This window comes from Balaenoptera musculus, chromosome 8 (assembly GCF_009873245.2).
Source record: "Balaenoptera musculus isolate JJ_BM4_2016_0621 chromosome 8, mBalMus1.pri.v3, whole genome shotgun sequence".
Taxonomy (NCBI): Eukaryota; Metazoa; Chordata; class Mammalia; order Artiodactyla; family Balaenopteridae; genus Balaenoptera; species Balaenoptera musculus.
In genome coordinates, this window is record NC_045792.1 from 64,206,005 (window position 1) to 64,231,767 (window position 25,763).

At 40.8% G+C, this 25,763-nt stretch overlaps 1 protein-coding gene across 1 annotated transcript; it reads left to right on the forward strand.

Annotated features, from left to right (window-relative positions):
* Positions 1 to 397: 397 nt before the first annotated feature.
* CTR9 (CTR9 homolog, Paf1/RNA polymerase II complex component) lies at positions 398 to 25,461 on the forward strand. Its single transcript, XM_036861412.1, is given in 26 exon segments — positions 398 to 768; positions 2,341 to 2,439; positions 4,136 to 4,375; positions 4,889 to 5,006; positions 5,481 to 5,570; positions 6,942 to 7,090; positions 8,176 to 8,283; positions 10,941 to 11,048; positions 11,156 to 11,392; positions 11,620 to 11,709; positions 11,824 to 11,952; positions 12,063 to 12,246; positions 13,872 to 13,960; positions 14,472 to 14,657; positions 14,742 to 14,829; positions 14,972 to 15,120; positions 17,169 to 17,285; positions 17,428 to 17,573; positions 18,485 to 18,556; positions 19,468 to 19,603; positions 19,753 to 19,896; positions 20,523 to 20,680; positions 21,738 to 21,775; positions 21,778 to 21,833; positions 22,061 to 22,172; positions 24,355 to 25,461. Coding segments are annotated over 26 exon segments (3,549 nt in total). The 5' UTR covers positions 398 to 723; the 3' UTR covers positions 24,816 to 25,461.
* The last annotated feature ends 302 nt before the right edge of the window (positions 25,462 to 25,763 follow it).

Genomic DNA, 25,763 nt, shown 5'->3' on the forward strand with positions numbered 1-25,763 from the left:
ACTACCACAATGATTACAGAATTCATTGTAACATTCATATTTAAACTGGTCACAAAGGTAGCACATGTATGACAAACGAATAGCAGCTGCTAAACGAGCAACCAATGATTGGGTTAAGGAATTAATGATTGGATTATTCATGGCAATCTACAACAGATTGTAAAACGAGACTGGCCAGGCCCACCTGGCAGGGGCCAAGTCCGGCGTTCGGGGGGCAGAGTAAGGATCAGGAAAGGATGGCTATAATTGGCCAGAATTCCCATGTCAGTCAGTGGCCAGGCCCCGAATCCGCGCCTCATTCGTCGCCCCGCCCACCGTAGGGCGGGGCGGATACGCCCTCGGCGTATTAATTCTGGCGCCAGTGAGGCTTCAGGTTCAGTAGCCTCAGGTCCTCGGAAAGGTGGGCAGGCCAAACGGAAGCCTCTAAGCGCTCCTCCTAAAGTCGGGGAACCTGAGCCACAGGAGGAGCCCTACCATCGGACAGGCCCTCCCGCGGAGAAAGTTTCCGGGGCAGGGGGCGGGGCTGCCGGAAGTCGCCGGTCTCCGTCTGCTGTTCGTTGTCTGAGCTGCTGACGGGAAGGAGAAGCCCGAGCTTCGGCGGCGCCGCGGGGCGGCAGTCACGACCGGAGCCCGAGCCACCGCTAGCCTCTGGACGAGCCAGAAGCCAGGAGCACCAGCTGCGGAGCGGCGGGGCCGGGCGCCCGCTCGCCTTCTGATCTCGCCATGTCGCGGGGATCCATTGAGATTCCCCTCCGGGACACTGACGAGGTAAGTGTCGAGAATGGGGGAGGGTGGGGACCTTGAACTTGGACGATCTCCCCTCCCCCTTTCTCTCGACTTCGTTTCTGAAGCGAGAGCACCCTCTCCCCAGATCCTACTACCCGGCCGAAGCTCCGATCACGTCTTTCCCCAGCCCCTGCGCCCTCCCAGGCTGGGAACATCAGGTCCCCGCAACCTCGAAGCCACCCCGAGAAGTTCTTGAAAGTTCCCCACCAACCTGTCTGTATTTGACAGTACTCTGCTCTTTTCCTAATTCAGGAGCAGAGGGGTGTGACAGTGCCTGATAAAATGTAAGGCACCTCATAGATCACAGAGGTGGGCGCAGATGTCACTGTGTTCTCTCTGCTACTCAAACTAAGTGTCTCTCCCTGGGAATATATAGGATGTCGCCCTTCCTCCCTTAGAAACTCGAGTGTCATGGTGCACCACATCTGCCACACAAGGCTCCATCAACGAAATAGAGACCCCAAGATAATAGCCGCTGCAGTGTGCTGATAGAATTAACCCCGTCTCCCTTCCTGTCGCCTCTTTTATGGGTGGCCTATGGCTTGTCTGAGTAAAGCCCTCAGAACTGATGTTGTCTTTTTTTTTTTTTTTTTGATGTTGTCTTATTGGATATCTCATACTCTTACTTTTGATTGAGGTACAATATTGAGATATGTTTCACTTACCGTAAAATCCAGTGGTTTTTAGTAGTGTAACCATCACCACTATCTAATTCCAGAACATTTTCCTACTGTTATTTTTGTGCCACATTCAGGAGTGTGTGTGACACAAATGATGCCTCCATGATTAGTGTGTACGGTGGCACTCAACTTTGCATTGCCTCTAGGACTGTGCTTCTCAAGTTGTCAGACCGGGACTTCCCTAGTGGCACAGTGGTTAAGAATCCTTCTGCCAATGCAGGGGACATGGGTTCGATCCCTAATCCGGGAAGATCCCACATGCCGCGGAGCAACTAAGCCTGTGCGCCACAACTACTGAGCCTGTGCTCTAGAGACTGCGAGCCACAGCTGCTGAAGCCCGCATGCCTAGAGCCTGTGCTCTAGGCATAAGAGAAGCCACCGCAAGGAGAAGCCCATGCACACCGCAATGAAGAGTAGACCCCGCTCCCCACGGCTAGAGAAAGCCCGCGTGCAGCAACAAAGACCCAATGTAGCCAAAAATAAAAATAAATTAAAACAAAAAAGTTGTCAGACCGAGTCTCAGAGTCTGTGGCATGAGTCTCTGGGGTGCTTATCTGTACTTTACCTGCGTTATACGTTACACAGGGTTTCCTTTTAGTTTTTTCAGTAAGCAAAGCTTCCGTAGCATTTTATAGTTCTAGTGACATGAGGACAACTAGCAGGGTTTGTTTGCTATGCTTTAATATTACCATATAACGTATTTGTCATATGCTCCTTAAACGTTTCTTAATGTATGCTTGTTCAGCCCTATTGAAAGTGAACACAAATCCTATGTATAACCATACTGATGTATCTTTAGGAAAGCAGCAGTCAAAGAAGAAATGTGAATTTTAAAAAGAAAAATAAGAGTTAAAACCTACATTTTGTATTTTAGGTCATTGAACTTGACTTCGATCAGTTACCGGAGGGAGATGAAGTTATCAGTATTCTGAAACAGGAACACACACAACTGCACATATGGATTGCTTTGGCGGTGAGTATTCACGTAACAAATATTTTTTATATGTTGACTGGAAAAAATACGTGGTTCTGTTTTCAGATACAGTAATAGCCAGCTTGGGTGAATGATAGATAGCACCATGTATATGGAAGTTAATTGTATTAAAGACCAGTTTACTAAGTGATGTGTTGGCCTCTGGTAAATTAGTATATGTTGGTAAAAGCAGAATTCATTTAAGTTAAAGAGTACTCTATATTGAGCATTTGATTATTTAATGATTACTCAGTGAAGACTGGCTTATGGTTTGTAGATAAACTGAGAAAAAATGAGGTGCCACAATTTAAACAACCTAACACCCTCTGCCCTCCCCAGCACCAGCTGCATAATGATGTTTCTTTTTTGTGGGAACGTTATAGTAAATGATTATGAATAAAATATAGTAAATACTTTGATCATTATTCCTAAGCAAGTTTGTCACAGGTCCCTTTCATGTAAAGATACACAGGAGGCCTCTGACCTTGAAGGGTCAGGGAAGTGGATCTGGAATCGGGCTTGTGTCCAGTGCTCAAGCCTAACTCTTAAAAAGTTTCTTGGGTATGGATTTACAGAGAGGTACTTTCAGTGACAAGCAGTGCCCTCCTGACTTAAAGTGCTAAGTTTTCCTAGTCTTTGGAGAACAAGACATTAATGCTTGTCACATATTTTTTAAAACCAGAAGGGAACTTAGTATTTTTTAGTACAGATGCCTCCTTTAACGGCACTTACATGAAAATTGAAGGCTTGGAGGGTTAGCATGGCACCTGTAGTAAAATAAATTCATGAAGCATTGTGGGCTGTAGGTTGTTACACAAGAAAGAATGTAGGCTTTGGGATTAGAGAGTCCTTTGTTCAAATTCCAACTCGGCTACTAACTAGACAAATGACCTACCTTCTGAGCCTATTTCCTCATCTAAAATAGGGGGTTGTTAGCACTCACTTTAAGGGTGGTTGTACAGATTAGAGATAATGTATATGAAGCTCCTGGCATTGTTTGTGGCCCACAGTAAGGGGTTAATAAATGGTGGATATTCCTTTTATTATTAATAAATGAAACAGATGCCCAGGGAAGTTATTCAGCAGACCCAAAGTCATAAAAAATTTTTGATGGATCTATAACTAGAACCCAAGTTTTCTTTTTGGAATTCTTTATACCCTCTCACTATTGCTTTCTCTCTTGGGCTCTGATTTAGTTTGAAATCAACTATTGCTAGGTAAGAAGATGGAAGCATTTGTAGTGATTATAATTTTTTAAACAGCTTTAGTAGGTATAATTCATCTATAGTAAACTGCACATATTTCACACGTACCATTTGAGAATTTTTAGCATATATGTACACCTGTGAAATCATCACCACAATCAAGATAACGAATATATCCATCACCCCTAAAACTTTCCTCCCACCTCTCCCTTGCCCCTCCACAGTGCCCAGGCAACCCCTGATCTGCTTTTTGTCACTAAAGATTAGTTTGAGATTTATCCATGTTGTAGCATGTATCCAATAGCTCCTTTTTACTGCCGAGCAGTAGCCATTATACAGATAGACCACAGTTTGTCCATTCACCTTTTGATCAACAATTTAGTTGTTTCCAGTTTGGGGCTATTACACATAAAGCTGCTATAAACATTTGTGTACAACTTTTTGTATTGACATATCCTCCAGTAATTCTAGTTTGATTCTTTACCTTATAGCTGGAATACTACAAGCAAGGAAAAACAGAAGAGTTTGTAAAGTTGTTGGAAGCAGCGCGTATAGATGGCAATTTGGACTACAGAGACCATGAAAAAGACCAGATGACTTGCTTGGATACATTGGCAGCCTATTATGTACAACAGGCTCGGAAGGAGAAGAATAAGGACAACAAGAAAGATCTTATTACACAGGCCACCCTATTGTATACGATGGCAGATAAAATTATTATGTATGATCAGGTAAATTAAGTCAGATGTCTTTGAATTTATGAAAGGGAAAAAAGTACCACATGAAAGTAAAATGTGTATAATAGGCAACAGATTTTCTTTCAGTTTTTCTTAAAATAACGTAGTTGATAAGAATAGTCAAAAAGAAGAGTTTCTTAATAAAATAGAAATTTCTTTGGTCCTTGTACTGTTGAAGTAATATGGGCAAATTTAGCATGTGAAACTTATCCACATGTTGAGTTGGTAATTCCAACATCCTCAGGTGAACTTCAAGCATATTTTAGGGAGTTTGAACTTTTCTTTTCGTCATCGTTCCTGGCACAGACAGCTTGCATTTCAGGATAGTTCCTCAATTTGCAATTAAGAATTGCTTACTGGTAGTTTAAACACATTACACTGATAGAGGAATTTGTGTGATGCTCCGCTTCCTTCCTACATGGTTTTCATTTTCATGTTACACGTTTGTGTTAAATTGTGGTTAGTCCTGGATAAAGTCAAGTCTAAGGTGATGCATTACTTTTTCAGAACCATTTGTTGGGAAGAGCCTGCTTCTGCCTACTTGAAGGTGACAAAATGGATCAGGCTGATGCACAATTTCACTTCGTTCTCAACCAGTCTCCAAATAACATTCCAGCCCTTCTCGGTAAGTCATTTTCGGCAACCATCTTAGGAATCTGTATTTTTCAGCTGTGCCTAGAATGTATTTCTTTGCCGATGACTCCTTAGTAACTGGGCTGGGCAGCAAAGTAGAAGAGCTTTACCTTATTACAAATAAAACTATTACAATAGATCATTGTTTCTGTTGAAATTACAGAAATAAGATATATACCAGTTAAGCATAATTTGTTATCCACTTCTGAAGCATCAATAAACAATCTATTTGGACAACTCTAAGCTACTTTAGTTATTTTATAACATTTAACATAATATAGTACTGTTCTATTTATAGGCATAGATTAATATACCCTCATGGAAAACAAGTTTAAATATGAAATCATTTTTACTATTTTCAAGTATTTCTTACTGAGAAATATATTTGATTTAGGTGAGTTAGTAGAGAGCATATGAGACTTGTGTTCTTTAATAAGTGCATGTTTATTTTTAAAAATCATTACAGGTAAAGCTTGCATTTCATTCAACAAGAAAGATTACAGAGGAGCTCTCGCTTACTATAAGAAAGCCTTGCGAACTAACCCGGGATGTCCAGGTAAGAGAAAAACTGTAAGTCTAGGCTGGGTATGATCCAACTTAAAATATTGATATTTGATTCAAAAGCTGCATAGTAGATCATAATATAATCTTTTTGCCCTATACTATTTTTCTTTCCAAAATCTCATTCATTTAGCAAATTTTGAAGTCAAATGTAAAATGTTTCCAGAAGGAGAGGGTGTCAGTGTCAAATTCTGTTGTTAGGCCGAGTAAAATAGGGAATGAAAGTTGATCATTGGATTTGGCAGCATACAAATCATTAGTGACCTTGATAAAGCAGTTTTACTGGAATGGTAGAGGTGAGATACTCATTGGGGTGGAGTCAAGAGAGAAAAGGGAAGGAAAGGAATTGGGAGGCAGCAAATGTAGATCTCTCAAGGAGTTTTACTATCTAGGGAAGAGTAGGAATGAATTGACAACTGGAAAGGGAAATGGAATCAAGAGGGGATTTTTTTAAGATGCGAGAATGTATATGGATGAGAATGATCTAGTTGAGAGGGAAAATTTGATGACGTGGGAAAAATAGGGCAGGGTTGCAGGAGCAGTGTCTTTAGATGAGAAGGGGTAGGATCCAGTGAGCAGTGGAGAGGTTATCCTTAGAAACATGCTTGTGTTTTGGCATGGCTTTGAAATTGGGAAGCATTTATAAGCATAGCTCTGCAGATGTGCACGTAGTCAGTCACTATATTTAAGGCCTTAATGAAGCTTTTTGTTCTCTGTTTAAAAATTGCTCTTTAAAAATTAGATACTGAAGGTACAGTGTAGCCAGGAGCGTTGGAAGACAAGAAAAATACCACTCTTATAGGTGTTCTGTTCTGTGGTGAGAAAGGTATCCCTGATGAGGGGGTAAGGGTTGGGAAGTGTGAGGGGAGAGTGGTATGCTCTGACCTCCAGTGAAACCAAGTATGTGATACACCCGAAGATTTTATAGTGTAGTTGTACTGAGGTTAATTCTGCGATTTTGCAACTCATAAATAGAGACTGTTTAAGCATTTTAAAAATTTTGGGGCTTCCCTGGTGGCGCAGTGGTTGAGAGTCTGCCTGCCAGTGCAGGGCACACGGGTTCGAGCCCTGGTCTGGGAAGATCCCACATGCCACGGAGCAACTAGGCCCGTGAGCCACAACTACTGAGCCTGCGCGTCTGGAGCCTGTGCTCCGCAACAAGAGAGGCCGTGACAGTGAGAGGCCCGTGCACCGCGATGAAGAGTGGCCCCCGCTCGCCGCAACTAGAGAAAGCCCACACACAGAAACGAAGACCCAACACAGCCAAAAATAAAATAAATAAATAAATAAAATTAAAAATAAAAAAATTTGAATCCTAAAAATGCCCTAGTTTGACAGACTGAATGACTTGATTTTATTTTTGTAGCGGAAGTTCGTTTAGGAATGGGCCATTGCTTTGTGAAACTTAACAAATTGGAGAAGGCTCGTCTGGCGTTCAGCAGAGCCCTGGAACTCAATTCCAAATGTGTGGGAGCGTTGGTGGGACTGGCTGTTCTAGAACTCAACAATAAAGAGGTATGTGGGTGAAAAAACTGTCTAGTTCCTGACTGATTTGTCAGGTGAATAGTATTGAATTATATATTGAATTATATCTCAACAGAGCTGTTAAAAAATGCAATCTTTTGGAGTCTTTTCTATTATTTGCCTTAGCAGTAAATTATTTAGGACAGTGATATCAATATTTACTACATGCACCCAATTTCAAAGGGCAGAAAATGCCCAGTGTTTCTGCAGTTAAGTTTGTTAAGAAAGCTAAATTCTAAAAGTTTACCTCACTATTTGAATTTATTTTTATTATTTTTTCTTTAATTTTTAAAGATTACTTTCCATTTGCAGTTATTACAAAATCTTACCTATATTCCCCATGGTGTACAGTACATCCTTGAGCCTATCTTACACCCAATAGTTTGTACCTCCCACTTTCCCACCCCTCTGTTTCCCCTTCCCCCTTCTCCTCACTGGTAACCACTAGTTTGTTCTCTATATCTGTGAGACTGCTTCTTTTTTGTTATATTCACTAGTTTGTTGTATTTTTTAGATTCCACATATAAGTGATATCATACATTATATATCTTTCTCTGACTTACTTCAGTTAGCCTAATGCCTTCCAGGTCCATCCATGTTGCTGCAAATGGCAAAATTTCATTCTTTTTTATGGCTGAGTAGTATTCCATTATATATATATACCATGTCTTCTTTATCCATTCATCTATTAATGGATACTTAGGTTGTTTCCATTATCTTGGCAGTATCCATATCTTGCTATGAACTTTGGGGTGCATGTATCATTTCGAATTAGTGTTTTTGTTTTTTTCAGATATATACCCAGGAGTGGAATTGCTGGGCCATATGGTAGTTCTGTTTTTAGTTTTTTGAGAAACCTTTGTACTGTTTCCCACAGTGGCTATGCCAATTTTCATTCTCACCATCACTGTTTGAAATTTTTTATCCCTGGTGAAAGTTAACTAAAACAAGAGCTATATTTTGCTATCTGAACAAATAATCTTATAATCTTATTTCTTCAACTATAAAGGAAACTTTGAAAAAGTGCTATTTAAGTAATATTTCACTCAACCCTGCCATCATTGTTTTTCTTTTAGGCTGATTCCATCAAAAATGGTGTCCAACTTCTTTCCAGAGCCTATACAATTGATCCTAGCAACCCTATGGTATTGAACCACTTGGCAAATCACTTTTTCTTCAAAAAGGTAGGAGAAATCATTTGTTAAAGTTGTTTAATTTTAAATCCTGATTTTTGTTTTTCCGTACTGCCGGTGATACTTTATCTTTTTAACTTGGAAAGAAATTTGAATCAAGAGTTTTTTTCAAGTTAGAGTTTGTATTAGTATCTGGGGATACTAATTAGTATCTGGGTATGTTTGTTCATTCATTCATTCATTCATTTAATAATTATTGACCCTGTATACTGTACCCAACATTGCGACAGGGATGTGGAGTTCAGTAAGACGTGGTTTCTGCACTCAAGGAGTTGTTTCATAGAAAACACAGACATGGGAACAAATGTAAATGTAAAAATAAAGGTCTCTGCCCTGCTGTGGTAAAGAAATGAAAGAGGAAGTGATTAAGGAGAGTTTTCATCACCAAGAATGAAAAAGCTCTTGAACTATGTTTTTAGAAGAAGGTCACTAGGTAGCTGAGAGAAGACAGGCACAGATCTATGATATAGTCTTAGTAGTTTAGTAAGAGTGTAGCATATGGTGAAATTTTTGCTTGTTTATTTTCACACGTTGATCATGATGTAATTTTTTAAGTTGCCACTAACTCTGTAGAAGCAGTGGCATTCTAGGTTTCTCAAATACTAAAAAAGTTTTTATATAGTTAGTAAGCATGAGTTTAATCAGTCATTTTGAAACCAGGTGCTAAATTATACCAAGAACTTTAATTAAATAGCAGTTTAGGTAAAAGTTCACAAAACTGCATCAATCCTTATTAGTAATAGATGCTGTGTTGCTGTTATTGTTGCTATTAATATGCATCGTATGCTTGCAAAATGCCAAGTGCTGTTAAAAATGCATGCTGTGAATTTATATGACATTCAAAATAATCCTATGAGGTAGGTAATATTTTCCTCATTTTGTGGATGTAATGGAAGCAAGAGTTAATAGCCTGAGGTCACACAGCTATTCGCCATGATGCTTTACTCTCTCTGGCTGTAGAAGCATACTCCCCTTTCATAATGAATTATTAATTAAGCTTTATGCTATAACTGTTTTAGTACTAAAAGGCAACTACTTAGGGAGAGGATGGAAATGTATCTCATATGTAAATGAAGTGTTACTGTTTAAGATAAAACAGTTACACAAGTTAGTTTGGTTTTTACTGGAAAAACAACAACAGCACAAAAACAGAGGACGGATGATTCTAAATATTTGAGTGCCTATCTAGTAGTCAGTGCTCACAGCTGTTGGGACAGCTTCCTTGAACCAAATGAGAATAACTCAGTTTTTAATTTTCAATGCTAGTCACCCTTCCACTGCTGAAGATAAAGACTTGCTTCTACTGAGAACAATCAGTATATTCAGAACCTTAAAGATTACATAGGTGAAATATGTAAATCAAGCCAGTATATTTGAGTGTTACTGAACACCTGATCTGTGATCAGCACTGTGCCAGGTGTCATGAGGTCATCTTGCACTGAATATATGTCTTTAAGGTTTACAGAGCATGTTTACATATGTTTTCTCAGTTTGTCATTACAACAGCCCTAGAAGGTAGGCAGGGTATTTCCATACACTCATTCCAGTGAACAGTATATAAATTAAGCCAAAAGGCTGTGTCATGTAATTAAAAGTGTGGAGTTTGAATCACTTGGTTCAAATTCTGGCATCACCATTGTATATAGTTCTGTGGCTTTGGGCAAATAAACTAATAATTTCCCTAAACTTTAATTGCCTCACTTGTAAAACAGTAATAATACCTACTGTATAGGATGTGAGGGGTGGTAGTTAGGATTAAATGTAGTATGCATATTAAATACTTATCTAATGTGAAACACTCAGTTCCTGATAAAAGCTGCAATCCCATTATTATTTCTAATGTAAAAAAAAAAAAAAATGTCAGAACTGGTCATTGACCAAACAAAAACTCTACTTCAGACCAGATTTCTAGTCAAATGAATAAAACACATTCCTATTAAAACTGGAAAGTTGTTTCCACCCCTGATGTATGAACTCTGACTTTGAGACACTTGGGAGATTAATCCAAAGGAAAGTGAGGTCTAATAGAAAGGTCATGACCCATGCATTCAAATAGAGCTGAGTACAAGTTCAAGTGCTGGCGCTTGCTACCCTCATGTGATAGAAAATAGCCTTGGAGTCAGAAAAAAAAACCCCACTAAATTGAGATTCTAGCTTTTCACCTTAGATAACAAACTTTACTTCTTTAAGTGTCTATTTTCCCATCAATAAAATGGTAATAATGACACACTTTGCAGGGAGGTTGATTAAGCTTAGAACTAATATAAGTATTATACCTAGCAGAGGGCTTTGGATATAATAGTTCTCAATAAATTGTAACTGCTCCCATTACTGTTAATAAAGGACTTAACCTCTCTTGGGTTTTCTCATCACAAAAATAGGGACTAATGCCTCAGGATTGTTGTGGGGATTAAATGAAGTAATAGATGTAGTGGGGAAATGTTAAGTACTGTACAACTGTTAGTTCCCATCTTCCCTGAATTTATCAGCAAGGGGAATGAGGAAAATGAATTGTAATTCTGGATGCAGTGCTGTTATTGTTCATTCAATGAACAAATTTTAAAAGTGAAATTTTGGGAAGTCTTATGACTGAGACTGGTAGAGTTGTTTGGGTTCACTCAATTGAGTTTTGGATCTTCCTTGTTCAGGATTACAGTAAAGTCCAGCACTTGGCTCTCCATGCATTCCATAATACAGAAGTGGAGGCCATGCAAGCAGAAAGTTGCTATCAGTTGGCTAGATCATTCCACGTCCAGGTAAGTTAACTTTACACCCTCTCTAAATATCTAATTCTTTAATGGTTTTCCAAATCATTTTAAAACTTTTGTACATATTGTTGGCCTTGTTTTATTTCATTTTTTAGGAAGATTATGACCAAGCTTTCCAGTACTACTATCAGGCCACACAGTTTGCCTCATCCTCTTTTGTGCTGCCTTTTTTTGGTTTGGGACAAATGTACATTTATCGAGGTGACAAAGAGAATGCATCTCAGTGCTTTGAGAAAGTTTTGAAAGCTTATCCTAATAATTATGAAACTATGAAAATTCTTGGCTCTCTATATGCCGCCTCAGAAGACCAAGAAAAACGAGATATCGCCAAGGTATGTTTTAAAAATCTAAAAATTTTATTTTCTGTTAGCTATCTCTAGATGCGCATTCCTCATTTCTTGTTATCGCTAGTAGAAATATGATGGACGCAGTTTTGTTAGCTGAGTTTGTTGTAGTTGAACTAACATTTGACTTATCAAACAGGGTAGAGTAGCCACCACATTTCACTGTCATACCCTGTAGTTGGAATGCTTTAGCTTAATGATCTCTTTCATCCCAGGGCCATTTGAAGAAGGTCACAGAACAGTATCCTGATGACGTTGAAGCTTGGATTGAGTTGGCACAAATCTTAGAACAGACCGATATACAGGTATTTAGCCATGTTTTCCGTCTCCTACCTGATGTGTTTTTGGTAAGCCTGATGCAGTGTTTCTCTTCCTCTCATTTTCACTTACACTTTATTCTGTCCACCATGAAAATACAGGGTGCCCTGTCAGCCTACGGAACAGCGACACGGATCCTTCAGGAGAAAGTGCAGGCTGATGTCCCCCCAGAGATTCTGAATAACGTGGGTGCCCTCCATTTCAGACTTGGAAATCTGGGAGAGGCAAAGGTAGGAACGTAGAAATAGTCCCTTCTTTTATGCTATCAAGTTCAATGCACACGTTTTCCTATATATCAACCAAGTCTTTTAACAATGTAATTTTCTTTTCTTTCTCCTAGAAATACTTTTTGGCATCATTGGATCGTGCAAAGGCAGAAGCTGAGCATGATGAACATTATTACAATGCCATTTCTGTTACCACGTCATACAATTTAGCCAGGCTGTATGAGGCGATGTGTGAATTCCATGAAGCAGAAAAACTATATAAAAACATCTTACGGGAACATCCTAATTATGTTGACTGTAGGAATTTTAAACTTTTTGTGTGTGTATTAAAATGTCCACAACAGCAGCAAAAAATTTAGCCGGAAAAAAATCTTTCTTAGAACCAGTAGTAAACAGTTTTAGGGAATTCCCTTGTGGTCCAGTGGTTAGAACTCCATGCTTCCACTGCAGGCAGCCTGGATTCGATCCCTGGTCAGGGAACTAAGATCCTGTAAGCCCCACAGTGCAGCTGCGGTGCGACCAAAAAAAAAAAGTTAAACAGTTTTGAAGGTTATATGCCCCCTTTTCTTCAAGGCAAATTTGTGGCCTTAAAAAAAAAAAAAAAAAAAAAAAAAGATGCAGCTTCAGTTAAATTTATGCTAGAAACAAAAAGAAACAACTAAAAACCAGTCGGACCATAGTTTATAGACTAGGCCATCTTCAGTGGGTCACCTACCTTTATTAGGCTTTTAATAACTCCTTGGCATATTTGGTGATGGGTTTATCATTATGATGGGTCCTGCTTTGATTTCATATAAACATTTTGCAATGTTTATAATAGTGAGAAAGAACAGTGCTTTTCCTGGAAATAATTATTACTAAAAATGTCCTACCTTGAGTTTTTACAACCTAGACAATGTGAAATTTGGTAAGTTTTAACTAAAAATATTTTATATGCTGTACTTCCCTTAAAAGAACCTAAAGCTATGATGTTTTGACTCTGGTCAAATTAGGGGCTAGCAATTTGGCCCCTGTTGTACTGTTATGGATGCAAAAGTGATTTAAAATGAATAAGATTTTAGTTGAATGTCAGGCTAAATTTGAACTGAGTTGATAGGCAGTAGTAGTAAGCCATTGTTGATTCCTGGAGAGAGTGACACTTTTTGGAGAAAATAACATTTGTGTGGCACTTTTTTTATTTAAGTGGAAGAGCCACAGTAAGAGCCCAGGTTTTCTAACTAGTAATCCCTAGTAGTCTGTGCTTTCACTGTAGTGCCATATGCCAAGCACAGTGCTGTGCATCAGAGAGAAATTGGAAACAGAACAACGCTAAGCTTTTTTTTTTTTAATTAATTAATTAATTTATTTATTTTTATTTATGGCTGTGTTGGGTCTTCGTTTCTGTGCGAGGGCTTTCTCTAGTTGCGGCAAGTGGGGGCCACTCTTCATCGCGGTGCGCGGGCCTCTCACTATCGCAGCCTCTCTTGTTGTGGAGCACAGGCTCCAGACGCGCAGGCTCAGCAATTGTGGCTCACGGGCCCATTTGCTCCGCAGCATGTGGGATCTTCCCAGACCAGGGCTCGAACCCATGTCCCCCGCATTGGCAGGCAGATTCTCAACCACTGCGCTACCAGGGAAGCCCAACGCTAAGCTTTTAAAATAACTTGAGATGATGACTTGGTCCAGGGTGCTAGCCTGGGGAATGGAGTGGAAGAGATAATCTGAGATTTCAAACAGGAAGACTTGGTGGTGGCAGAGTTGCTCTTGAACTTATTAGGTTATTAATTAGTTATATTGATGCTTGATATATTTTCACCTGTGGGACTTTTCTGTTCATTGTATTAATGTATTAATGAAAAACAATTGTTTCAAAAGTATGACTTTAAAATTATGGTTCTACTTTATAGCTAATATTTTAAACATGAAAACTTGTATATTTCCAGGCTATCTGCGCCTAGGAGCCATGGCTAGAGATAAAGGAAATTTTTATGAGGCTTCAGATTGGTTTAAGGAAGCTCTTCAGATTAATCAGGTTGGTAATATTAACTCTTAGCTTTGAAAAATAATTATTTCACCATTTCCCCCCAGTAAATCAGTTTTTCCTTTTAATGGCTATCATATTTCTAGACTTGGCATCTCCCTGTTTTTTTCATTTACTTGTTAAAGATACTAAAGGGTATAGAAGTCATCTAAACGTTTGGATTGTGGCCCACGGTAAGAAACAGATTTCACACCACAGCCTAGTACATACACACGTGTGTATACAGACAACTGAAATCAAAGTTTTACAAATCATTTTGTGCTCTTTCCATAGGCAGTACATTGACATTTTTACTTTATTCCATTCTGTTGCATTTCTTGTGGTGATAACTAAACACTAAATTGATGTTACAAGTCACTGATCCATCTCAACTCTCAGTTTGAAAAACACTGTTGTAAATGTAGCTTGTAAACCTCTCCAGTAATCAGCTGTTGTGGAAAGATGATTGATCTCTCTGAATCCAAATTACAGATTTTGCTTCTTTTTATATGTGTGTTTTTAGGACCATCCGGATGCTTGGTCTTTGATTGGTAATCTTCATTTGGCAAAACAAGAATGGGGTCCAGGCCAGAAGAAATTTGAGAGGATATTAAAACAACCAGCTACTCAGAGTGACACTTATTCTATGCTGGCCCTTGGCAACGTCTGGCTCCAAACTTTGCATCAGCCCACCCGAGATAGAGAAAAGGTAATCTCTTTTCATCTCTTTAAAACGAAATTGATACTTATTTGATTATTGCTTGAATTTTTTTATGTTTGTATCTTTTTATAGGAAAAGCGTCATCAAGATCGTGCTCTGGCCATCTACAAACAAGTACTCAGAAATGATGCAAAGAATCTGTATGCTGCTAATGGCATAGGTAATTATACAGTTTGGATATCCATAATAATTTGTGAAATGAATGCTTTTGGAGGGATGTTTGTAGATCAGAATTTCTCTCTAGTTGTTTTTCTGGATACAATTAGAAAATTCTAATTCTGTGAACCTTTTTATAACTTTAGGAGCTGTTTTGGCCCACAAAGGATATTTCCGTGAAGCTCGTGATGTATTTGCCCAAGTAAGAGAAGCAACGGCAGATATCAGTGATGTGTGGTTGAACCTAGCACATATCTACGTGGAACAAAAGCAATATATCAGCGCCGTTCAGATGGTAATGTCTTATTTTTCAAGATATTTTTATTTTGTGTTCATTGTTGAGCACTGGTTTCCTTAACCATTCTGGTCCTGCCTTGGATCTGGGTGCTATCTCTTGCGATACTGTGTCTATTCAGAGGCTTATAATTGTATATGGTTAAGGCCAGTCTTTGGTGTCCAGACAGAGATGTGAGTCCTGGTTCCACCTTTAATTGCGTGTCTTGGACAAAGGACATCTTCTCTGAGCCAGTTTTCATATCTATAAAACAGAAATAATTGTACCTTAATCTCATAGAATTTTGTGAGCATCCAGAATGAAAAATACTTGGCACCATACTTGGCACTAGTTTGCCTCGCATAGCAGTAAGTACCCAGAAGTTAGTGGGATTTAATATCCGTTTGCTTGTTTTACCCTCTTACTTCTCAGATGAGAGAACTGAGTTTCAGGAAGGTTAAATGACATTTAAAATGAAACTCCATGGGGATAAGTTTTCATGGCTATAGAATTTTTTTTTTTTCATTTATTTATTTTTGGCTGCATTGGGTCTTTGTTGCTGTGCGCAGGCTTTCTCTAGTTGTGGCTAGCAGAGGCTACTCTTCGTTGCAGTGTGTGGGCTTCTCGTTGCAGTGGCTTCTCTTGTTGCAGAGCACAGGCTCTAGGCATGTGGGCTTCAGTAGCTGTGGCATCTGGGCTCAGTAGTTGTGGCGCACAGGCTCAGTTGCTCCACGGCATGTGGAATCTTCCCGGATCAGGGCTCGAACCCGTGTCCCCTGCATTGGCAGGTGGATTCTTAACCACTGCACCACCAGGAAAGCCCATGGCTATAGAATTTTATTATGCTTTTCATATTTGTTGATTACTTGAACTTGAAGTAAAAGAGTCATGCTTAGCATCTTTAGCATAGTAAAAAGTAAAAATGCTCTTACGGGGGAATTATTACGGTCAGAAAAAACAGGTTTCTGACCAAAGTTAGAAGACAGGCTCTGGGCTTCCCTGGTGGCGCAGTGGTTAAGAATCCACCTGCCAATGCAGGGAACACTGGTTCAAGCCCTGGTCTGGGAAGACCCACACGCTGCGGAGCAACTAAGCCTGTGCACCACAACTACTGAGCCTGCACCCTAGAGCCCACGAGCCACAGCTGCTGAAGCCTGCGCGCCTAGAGCCCACGCTCCGCAACAAGAGAAGCCACAGCGACGAGAAGCCCGCGCACTGCAACCAAGAGTAGCCCCCTCTTGCTACAACTAGAGAAAGCCCACGTGCAGCAAGGAAAACCCAACGCAGCCAAAAATAAATAAATAAATAAATTTATTTTAAAAAAAAAGAAGATAGGCTCTGGGAAGTGGTTAACCATTTTTCTAAAAAGGATGGGTATTATTATTGTATTAAGAATATTGGAAAGGTCCTGGTCACAGGGACCTACAGAACCCAGATTGCATATGGTAGTCTCAGAGGTTGTGTTTTTGGAGGTGGGCCTTCTTGATCTGCAAATTAATTTCTAGAGATATTCAGGGAAAAACCATCTAACCATCTTCCACAAAAAAGAACTTACCTATGACAAGATATGTTCCATGGTCAGAAAGTGATATGTTCACAGCAAAATTAATACCAGTATTGCTATATTGGTTTTACTAAGAAATTAACAGCCAGAACAGTGAGACTTATCATTCTCGTTGCCAGTAGGTTCCACCAGTCCTAAAGAAAGGTGGTAGAGCACCTTAGGAGCCAGGTGTATGACTTCTAATAAGTTGTCAGTGAGCCTGTTCTAGATAGTATTGCTGAAGATACAAAAAAGACCTTCCAATCTGTTTAACCTTTCAGTGTTGGTCGAAATTTCAAATGGAAGAACTATTTCTAGTATGTAATTTTTCTTGTCAGGTTTTTATGTTGTGAAAAATGTATGCTGGTGAGTGTAAAAAATCGTTCTCAAATTAGTCTTTGAAATTAACCATGCAAAAGACAAAATACCTTTTCACATAGCTTTAAAATCGCTTGAAATTTTGTCACAAAATGACAATATCATTTAATCCTTGTTGTGTTTTAATTAACTTTTTCTTTTATTGTAGTATGAAAACTGCCTCAGAAAGTTCTATAAGCACCAGAACACTGAAGTTGTGCTCTATTTGGCCCGGGCCCTCTTCAAGTGTGGCAAGTTACAGGAATGCAAACAGACTCTGCTGAAGGTAAAAAAGAGAACTCAATCCTATGCTGCATTGTATTTTTTATCCTGTTTTACGCATACTTACACACCTAACACTCTATTTGACTAAAATCCTTTTCATGTCATTATACCATATGAAAGATTTGCTTTGTTTTTGTTTATAGGCTAGACACGTGGCACCCAGTGATACAGTTCTTATGTTTAATGTGGCCTTGGTCCTGCAAAGATTAGCTACCTCTGTCCTGAAAGATGAAAAGAGTAATCTGAAGGAAGTACTCAATGCTGTGAAAGAACTGGAGCTTGCACACAGGTAAGATTTTGTAGGAACAACCTCTGAAATGCTTTGTTTCTTTAAACCCACATGGCTCAAAAGAGGATCATTCTCTATTAGAATCATTCCAGTGATTTTTAAGCCAAAGCAGATAGCTTCCGCCAGGTGGCACCCAACCGTAGCCAGGATCCTGCTAGAATTGGATCCTGTAGTCCGACCCCTAGAACTGGCTGGCTGGCTTTGCAAGCTTGCCCTAGATTTTTCATTGACCTGACAATAATATGACCCAGAATTTTACACACTAGAAATTTTTAGACTCCACTTATGCTGGTTTTACTTGTTATACTAGTGTCTTTTTATGCGATATTAGTTTTACTTAAGCTGAGATTAAGACCTTTCCTCTTAAATATTGAATAAATTTATTCAGCTCAGCTCAAAATTTATGTAACCTTACAGTACTTATTTGGTAGTTCAGTGTACGGTAAAATTAAAACCTGCCATCTCTTCAGATTTTGTCCAGCCTTATTTGAATTCTCGTTTAAGTATTCCTTGCCTTGCCTAGTAGATTGTAAGTGCTTTCACGGCTTAAGCCTCCTAACCTCCATGCTGACATATTTAGTAAATTTGGTGTTTAGTAAATATTCATTGCTGGAATTGATTTTTGGTTGTTTGTGAATTTACTGATACCGTTAACTATAACTTTATCATCATGAACTTACTAATATTGAGTGGTATATTGATGAGAGTCCTTTTTTAAGTGAGTTGTATATATATTTTTCCTATTGAGATAACAGCCCTTCATGAATACATTCATTTAAGTATTCATTAAGTTTCAGTCAGTATGTAAGCCTCCTCTCAGACTATTTTTTTTAGAACAGATTAAAAATCTAAAGGGTCTGTTTCATTAATTTTTTTTTAAGTAAAGTATTTTATTTTCTCATTCTATTTAGATATTTCAGTTACTTGAGTAAGGTTGGAGATAAAATGAGATTTGATTTGGCCCTCGCTGCTACAGAAGCCAGGTAATGTTACTATTTATGGAAGGTGACTCTGGGTGAGGCAGTGATAGCAGTGTGGACTGGGAGAGTGACACAGTAGTGAACGGGCTTCTGACCTTCCAGAGGTCAGTCTTTCACACTCCCCTCTGGGACACTCCAACCTGGACCAAGGCTTTTTCCTAAGGGCCCTTTCAGGGAATATGGCAAAGTTCAAGTACTTAAGTTGTATGGGAAAATACTTTCCTATTTCACTAATGTCAGCTATGTAGTCAGAATCAAGACACGATTCCTGAATCTGTCACATGTAAAGATAGTGTCGGGAATCTTTTTAGCTGTGCTTTGGGAGGATGGTTATAATTTGCAAACTTAACATAGTTGACAGTATTGGCTTATGAGAAACTAAGTTAATTTTCCTAATTAAGACTTCCTGGGGCTTCCCTGGTGGTGCAGCAGTTAAGAATCTGCCTGCCAGTGCAGGGGACACGGGTTCAATCCCTGGTCTGGGAAGATCCCACATGCCGCGGAGCAACTAAGCCCATGTGCCACAACAACTGAGCCCGTGAGCCACAACTACTGAGCCCACGTGCCACAGCTACTGAAGCCCACGCGCCTAGAGCCCATGTTCCACAACAAGAGAAGCCACTGCAATGAGAAACCCGCACACCGCAACGAAGAGTAGCCCCCACTCGCCACAACTAGAGAAAGCCTGCGCACAGCAACGAAGACCCAAAGCAGCCAAAAAAATAAGATAAAATAAAAATTAAAAAAAAGAAAAGGGCTGAAGAATTAAAAAAAAAAAAAAGACTTCCCATAGGTATCACCTAATGATCCTGCTTCAAACTTTTAAATGTGTGTAAGGAATACAGATGCTCTGAGTTTTTTAATGAAAAGTATACTAGCTACATACATATTTCTCTAACTTTGGAATGTTCTAGGCAATGCTCTGACTTACTGAGCCAGGCCCAGTACCACGTGGCCAGGGCACGCAAACAGGACGAAGAAGAAAGGGAATTGCGGGCCAAACAAGAGCAAGAGAAAGAACTGTTAAGGCAGAAACTTCTCAAAGAACAGGTATGTATTGTGTTTGCGGTTATACTAGAATTAAAGGTGTGCATACATACACTTTGTATGTTAAAAGAGAAGTTCTTCTGATGGTAGCCATGATTTTTTTGTCATAAGAACATTTTGATGCGGTTTTTTCCTACTCTTTTTCCTCATAGGAAGAGAAACGTCTCAGAGAAAAAGAAGAGCAAAAGAAACTTTTGGAACAGCGGGCCCAGTACGTAGAGAAGACCAAAAATATTCTTATGTTTACTGGAGAGACTGAAGCAACAAAAGAAAGAAAGAGTGGCAGTGGTGGACGGGTAAGATATGACTCCAGTTAGAAACGAAGCTAATTGGTTAAATTCACTCAGTACTTAGTCCTGAGCTTTGGCTTCCTCCTTTGCTAAAAGATAGTTTTCCACCAGAGACTGCTTTAAATGGTATCCAGTATTTAGAAATGCATTTCACTGTTAGCTGAGTACAGTTTACCTTGTAGCAACTTTGTAGTTGATGAGTTTTGCTATTTGAGGCATTCATCCCAATTAGAAGTTTTTAAAGTATGGGCCTCGCCATGCACTTCTTCCACGTGACTTAGAGCAGCGGTCCCCAACCTTTTTGGCACCAGGGACCGGTTTTGTGGAAGACAGTTTTTCCACGGATGGTGGCAGTGGGGAGGGGTGGGGGGGAGGTGTTGGTTCAGGCGGTAACGCGAGCGATGGGAAGCGATGCGGAGCAGCAGATGACGCTTTGCTCGCTCGCCCGCCGCTCACCTCCTGCTCTGCGGCCCGGTTCCTAACAGGCCACGGACCAGTACCGGGCCATGGCCCGGGGGTCGGAGACCTCTGACTTAGAGGACTGATGGGAAGTGGCCTCTTTCATACCTCAGCATTCCACCCACGTTCCACCAGCCAGGAAAGCAATGACTGTGGTCTTGTTTGGGTTTCAGCGGTCCAAGAAGGGAGGAGAGTTTGATGAGTTTGTCAACGATGACACCGATGAAGACCTGCCTATATCCAAAAAGAAGAAGAGAAGGAAGGGCAGTGGTAGTGAGCAAGAAGGCGAGGAGGAGGAGGGTGGCGAGAGAAAGAAGAAGAAGAGGAGAAGGTAGTGTCATGGAATAACCTTTTAAATCACCTGGGTTTTAAATCACCTCATGAAAGTGGCAAAAGACCTTTCACCTTCTGAATCTTAGGTTTAGAATCTGTGAACACCTTTTAATCACTTGATCCCCCCAGACAGGGAAGCCTTTCGTTCCCCCACTTCCTACTTTAATCCTAAAATGGGCCCCACTACCAAATTCCCGGCGTGCTTGGAGTCTCCACACATGTCCACAGCTTTCCTTCTGAGAGGTCCGAGTCAGTCGTAATTGCCTTTCTTATGACTGAAAATTGCAATATTTATTGGAAAATCTATGCAGTTTAGGATGAGAAACCTTAGTGCGTCCACACTGACTGTCCATCTTTGAAATCTTAGAAAAGCCACTGAGCGTCAGTTTCCTCTCTGTAAAACAGCAATGGCCCACCTCCTGGTTTTACAGGATGTATAAAATGTGAATTTATGTGAAAGAAGGGCCTTTTAATCCTCCTAGTGCCATCCGCTGTTAGGATAAGTGGTGCCCTGCCCCCCTCTCACATGGAAGTGCCCCTAAGCTGTCTGGTCCTCCCATGGTGCTTCCGTGTCCGGGAGCCTCCAGTCTTAGCTAGGCCTGTTCTTTCCAACCCATGTCTGACTCTGCTTGTGGAATGCATTCAGACCTGTGGAATTGAAGCTGTGGCTGGATATTAGCAGGCCTGGGATGAGTAGTTGGAAGGGAAGAAAGAGGAGGGGAAGGAGGCTGAGTCTGGAGCCTGGGTCTTTTCTCACATCTTCTGTCGCTCACCAAGGGCAAGATTCAAGCTCATCTTAGATTAATAAGAGGGCTTAACAGTGACTCAGTTAGTCAGCAGACATGGCATAAATACAGTTTTTGCAGACTCCCGAGCCACGTGCAGCAAGAGTAAGTTGTGTCTCTGCCCTTGAGGGGGTGTACAGTCTGGTCAAGGCCGCACCTGTAGAGAAGGGTGTTCAAAATGACTAATACTATTTGAATGGCACAGAAGTCTTGGGGTTTTATAGGCATGAGTGAATCTTGACAAACTTTCTCTTGGTGTTCACTACTTAGACCTCCGAAGGGAGATGAAGGATCTGATGATGATGAAACAGAAATGGCCCCAAACCGAAAAAGCAGCCGTCTCCAAGAGCAGAGAAGAAGAAGGCTGTAAGTGTCTAGCACTATGGTTTTCATCCCCAGTAGGCATAGAAGGCTGCGGTACACTAGAATACATTCTTCCCCTGCAGTGGTCTTCAAGCACAGACACTTGTTTTGAAGTTTGTCAGTTGTTGTTTGATTGTATCAGTATCACTGCAGTGCAAACCCTATTTAACAAGACATCCTAACGTAAAGAGTCTTGACTAATCTATTACGTTTGATCTTCTTTCTTCAAGCCCAAGCCAGAACGTCTGCCTCCTTCAATGAAGGGAAAAATAAAATCCAAAGCCATAATATCATCAAGTGACGATTCATCTGATGAAAGATAAACTGAAATTGCTGATGAGGGTAGGAATTTTTTCACTTATGTTCTTCCTAGTGAAGGATAAACACGAGTGGTCACTGTGCCAAAATGTCATCTCTGCAGCTTTTAGAATCTTAGAGCGGGAAGAAGCCTGAGCACACATCTCATTCCAGTCTTGTCATTTGTCCTACTAAATGTTTGTCCCTTAAAGAAGGAAACCTATTCTGAAATCTCATTTCTTCGTGGATATTAGCTGAAATTTTCTGTCATTTTGCTACCCTGCCATTGACTGGTTTAAAGTATTAAGAGTAGCCTGATCTTGGTCACAGGGAGAAGGGACTTTCTGGACCATTTCCTCCCTTGTCAGGCAGGGATGACTCAGGACTGCCTGCTCTGTGGAGGGCTTATCGTAGACTCCTCTAGCTCACAGACTGCTTGGTGAAACAATATTCTGTTTTACTTGTGCTGAACTTGCCCCTCAAGCTCTGCATTTGGATTCCTAGACTAAGACTCTTAATACCATACTATGCTGGGTTCTTCGGATGGCCTCATTCATTCATTCATTCAACAGACATTTGAACATTCCATGCTATGAGATAGCAAGCTGAGTGCTGGGGATGCAGAGGATAAAGACATTGACCCTGCCCCCAAGGAATTTGTGCTTTAGAGACAGTGGAGAATGACAAATAAACCAAAACTACATTATAGTGGGAAAAGGGTTATCACTTATATTTTGCATTTATTGCTCTTCAGTGACCACACGTAATCTGGAGTTGAGGTAGTGGGGGGAATTACTGAGGTGTTTTTTTGTGGAAGAAAGGCTGTTTAAGTCTTAGAAGAAGAATAGAGAGTCCTAATCAACTGTACTTCAATAAAAAATAAAAATAATAAGAATTTTTAAAAAATAAAAAGAAGAGAGAGCCCTGGTTGGTTAGAGGTGAGGCAGGGGTGAGAGGTTAGCATGTCGAAGGGGCTAAGGATCCTGGTGCAGGGCTGGTCTGGTAGGGTAAAGCATCTGTAAAGATCTGCAGTTCCCTTTTTGTCTGAAGATGCTGGTTGACACAGATTTGGATTGCTTTTCCCTAAAATACTGTTTCACCCTTGCCCACAGTGTTACACTGGTCCATTGATTAGAGACGTGATGGTTAGACCTTCATGAAGTGTTTGCTTATTTGGCCAGATGGAATGGAGTGAATTAGATCCCAGGGGCCCACTGGCCCTTAGCGTGTAAACAGAATGAGTTATGTGATGGGTGTCTAGGTTTTTTCTTTCAGATGTAAGCAACAAAGAGCCTTCTTTCTTCGGTCTGCAGGGATGTTTTCATTTCTAGGGAGAGTAGTATGTTTCACCTCCCTCACCCTTCTTAGACTGACCCTGTAGGATTTAATATTCCTTTCTTGGAATATCTGTCATGGAAACCAAAACCAAGGAATATGCCCAAGGAGAAGCATGTCCTCCTCTCCACAGCCCTGGTGGGGGAGCAGCTGTGACAGTGGTGAAGGGAATGTCCTTTCCTCCAAGAAGCCAAGATTCCCTGGGTGCCACCGCACCCCCAAGCATTAGCACAGGTCCCCTGCCCTTAACATCTGATAAGTAGAGGGGGAACTTTGGCAAAAGTACAAAAACAAGCTGCAGAACCCTTTTATTTAGCCCTAGCTTCCTATGTTGAGTAGGTCTAGTCATGGCGGAGGGCACCGGAGCAGAAGCAGATCCTGGGACAGAAAGGGTGACTTCACTCCTCAGCGATCTTCTAGCACAGATGGCAGTGGCACAGAGGAGCTTCCCTCCCAGCCAGCCTTGGGACAGAGTGCATTCTTCAGAGTCTCTGCAGCCCAGTGAGGTCCCGGGTTGCACCTCTGCCGCTGGTGTATGGTTTATAAAGATAAATAAATGTAATCCCTTCCTTTTCATAATTTTACATACGAAATTGAGAAATGCTTCATTCTGATGAAGGGTGCCTGGGATGACCAGTGCGGTCACCCGTCACTGTCTATGTTCTGTCTCAGAGCTAAAGTGCCTTATTCTTTTTAACTTTTTAATCCTCTCTTTATTAATAACCCTATCACATTTACAAAAAAGCACACCAAAGGAATATCACAAAACGAACACCTGTGTCAACAGCGATCTGGTCAAGACATTAAATGCCCTTCTTTTTTCAAGCGCACCCCTGGTTTGTCAAGGCTCCCTCGGCCAGAACCCTGGTCTAACGCGCGTTTGTCTTTGCCAGACATCCCCGCAACAGCGACAGCGACTCCGATGAGGGCCAGCGGCGGAAGACGGGCGCCTCCTCGGAGGACAGCGACTCCGACGAGAACCAGAACAAGTCCGGCAGCGAGGCCGGCAGCGAGGCCGGCAGCGAGGCCGGCAGCCCCCGGCGGCCCCGGAGGCACCACTCGGATGAGGATTCAGACAGCGACCAGCCAGCCAGAAAGCGCAGGCCCTCGGGCTCCGAACAGTCTGACAACGAATCCCTGCAGTCCGGGCGCAGCCGCTCGGGGGGCTCTGAGATGGACTCTCGGCCTGTGTCCCCCAGCGCCGAGTCGGACCGCTACTCCGAGAGAGCATCTGACAATGAGGGGTCCGGCCGAGGCTCCGGCAGAGGCTCCGGCAATGAATCCGAACCCGAGGGATCCAACAACGAGGCCTCGGATCAGGGCTCAGAACGTGGTTCGGATGATAGCGACTAGGCTTTATTTCATGAATAAGCTTCATCTCCGCAGGAAACTTTTTTAATATATGAAAGCTGTGATAAAAACATTTCAGGTATTTGGTCAAACAGTGGTGGATTTTTCCTAAGGCAATTTTTTTCTCCTATCCATTTGTACGTTACTATGTCCCAAAAGGTGTTTCCCTTGCAAGAGTCCACTATTTGAGTCTCTTGAGCAAAAGGTGACTATTCTTTATTATGGTACAATTCCACCTATCATATGTGAAAACCCCAGGAAGATAAACCCACATGCTGAACCATTCCTCCCGAGGTTTGACTGAAACTGTGGCAGATGTCTCATCTTCTTTGTATGTTAAGCAACATATTATTAGGACTTTTATTGCAATCTTTTACCAAGTGGTGCGAGGAACTTGCTATTAATGTCTTTGTTCCATTTCAAGTTTAGATCAAGAATATTTTTATTTTCTGGAGGAAGAGGTATCTACTGTATAATTGCACCAAAGTACAAATGAAAGGAAGGTTTTCTTCAATAGTGTAATACTGCAGCCATGTAGATAAAACGACAAATATATCATTTGTTAGGTTGAATAAGATGTGGAAAAATGCTTTTCTGTTAGTAGTATGCAAAGACCTACCTAAGCCACATAATAAAATTCTTTTACCAACTTTATTGTATAACTTTGTGTTATTTTTTTTTTGCTCAGTACATTTGTATATGAAAATTTAGCATCTATAAAAATATGCAAATATTTGGAAGAACCTGAGCTAAGCTGGAGCTTGTTTACTCAAAAGTTTTGTAATTCTTTTTTTTTTTAACATCTTTATTGGATTATAATTGCTTTACAATGTTGTGTTTCTGCTTTATAACAAAGTGAATCAGTTATATGTATACATATATCCCCATATCCCCTCCCTCTTACGTCTCCCTCCCACCCTCCCTATCCCACCCCTCTAGGTGGTCACAAAG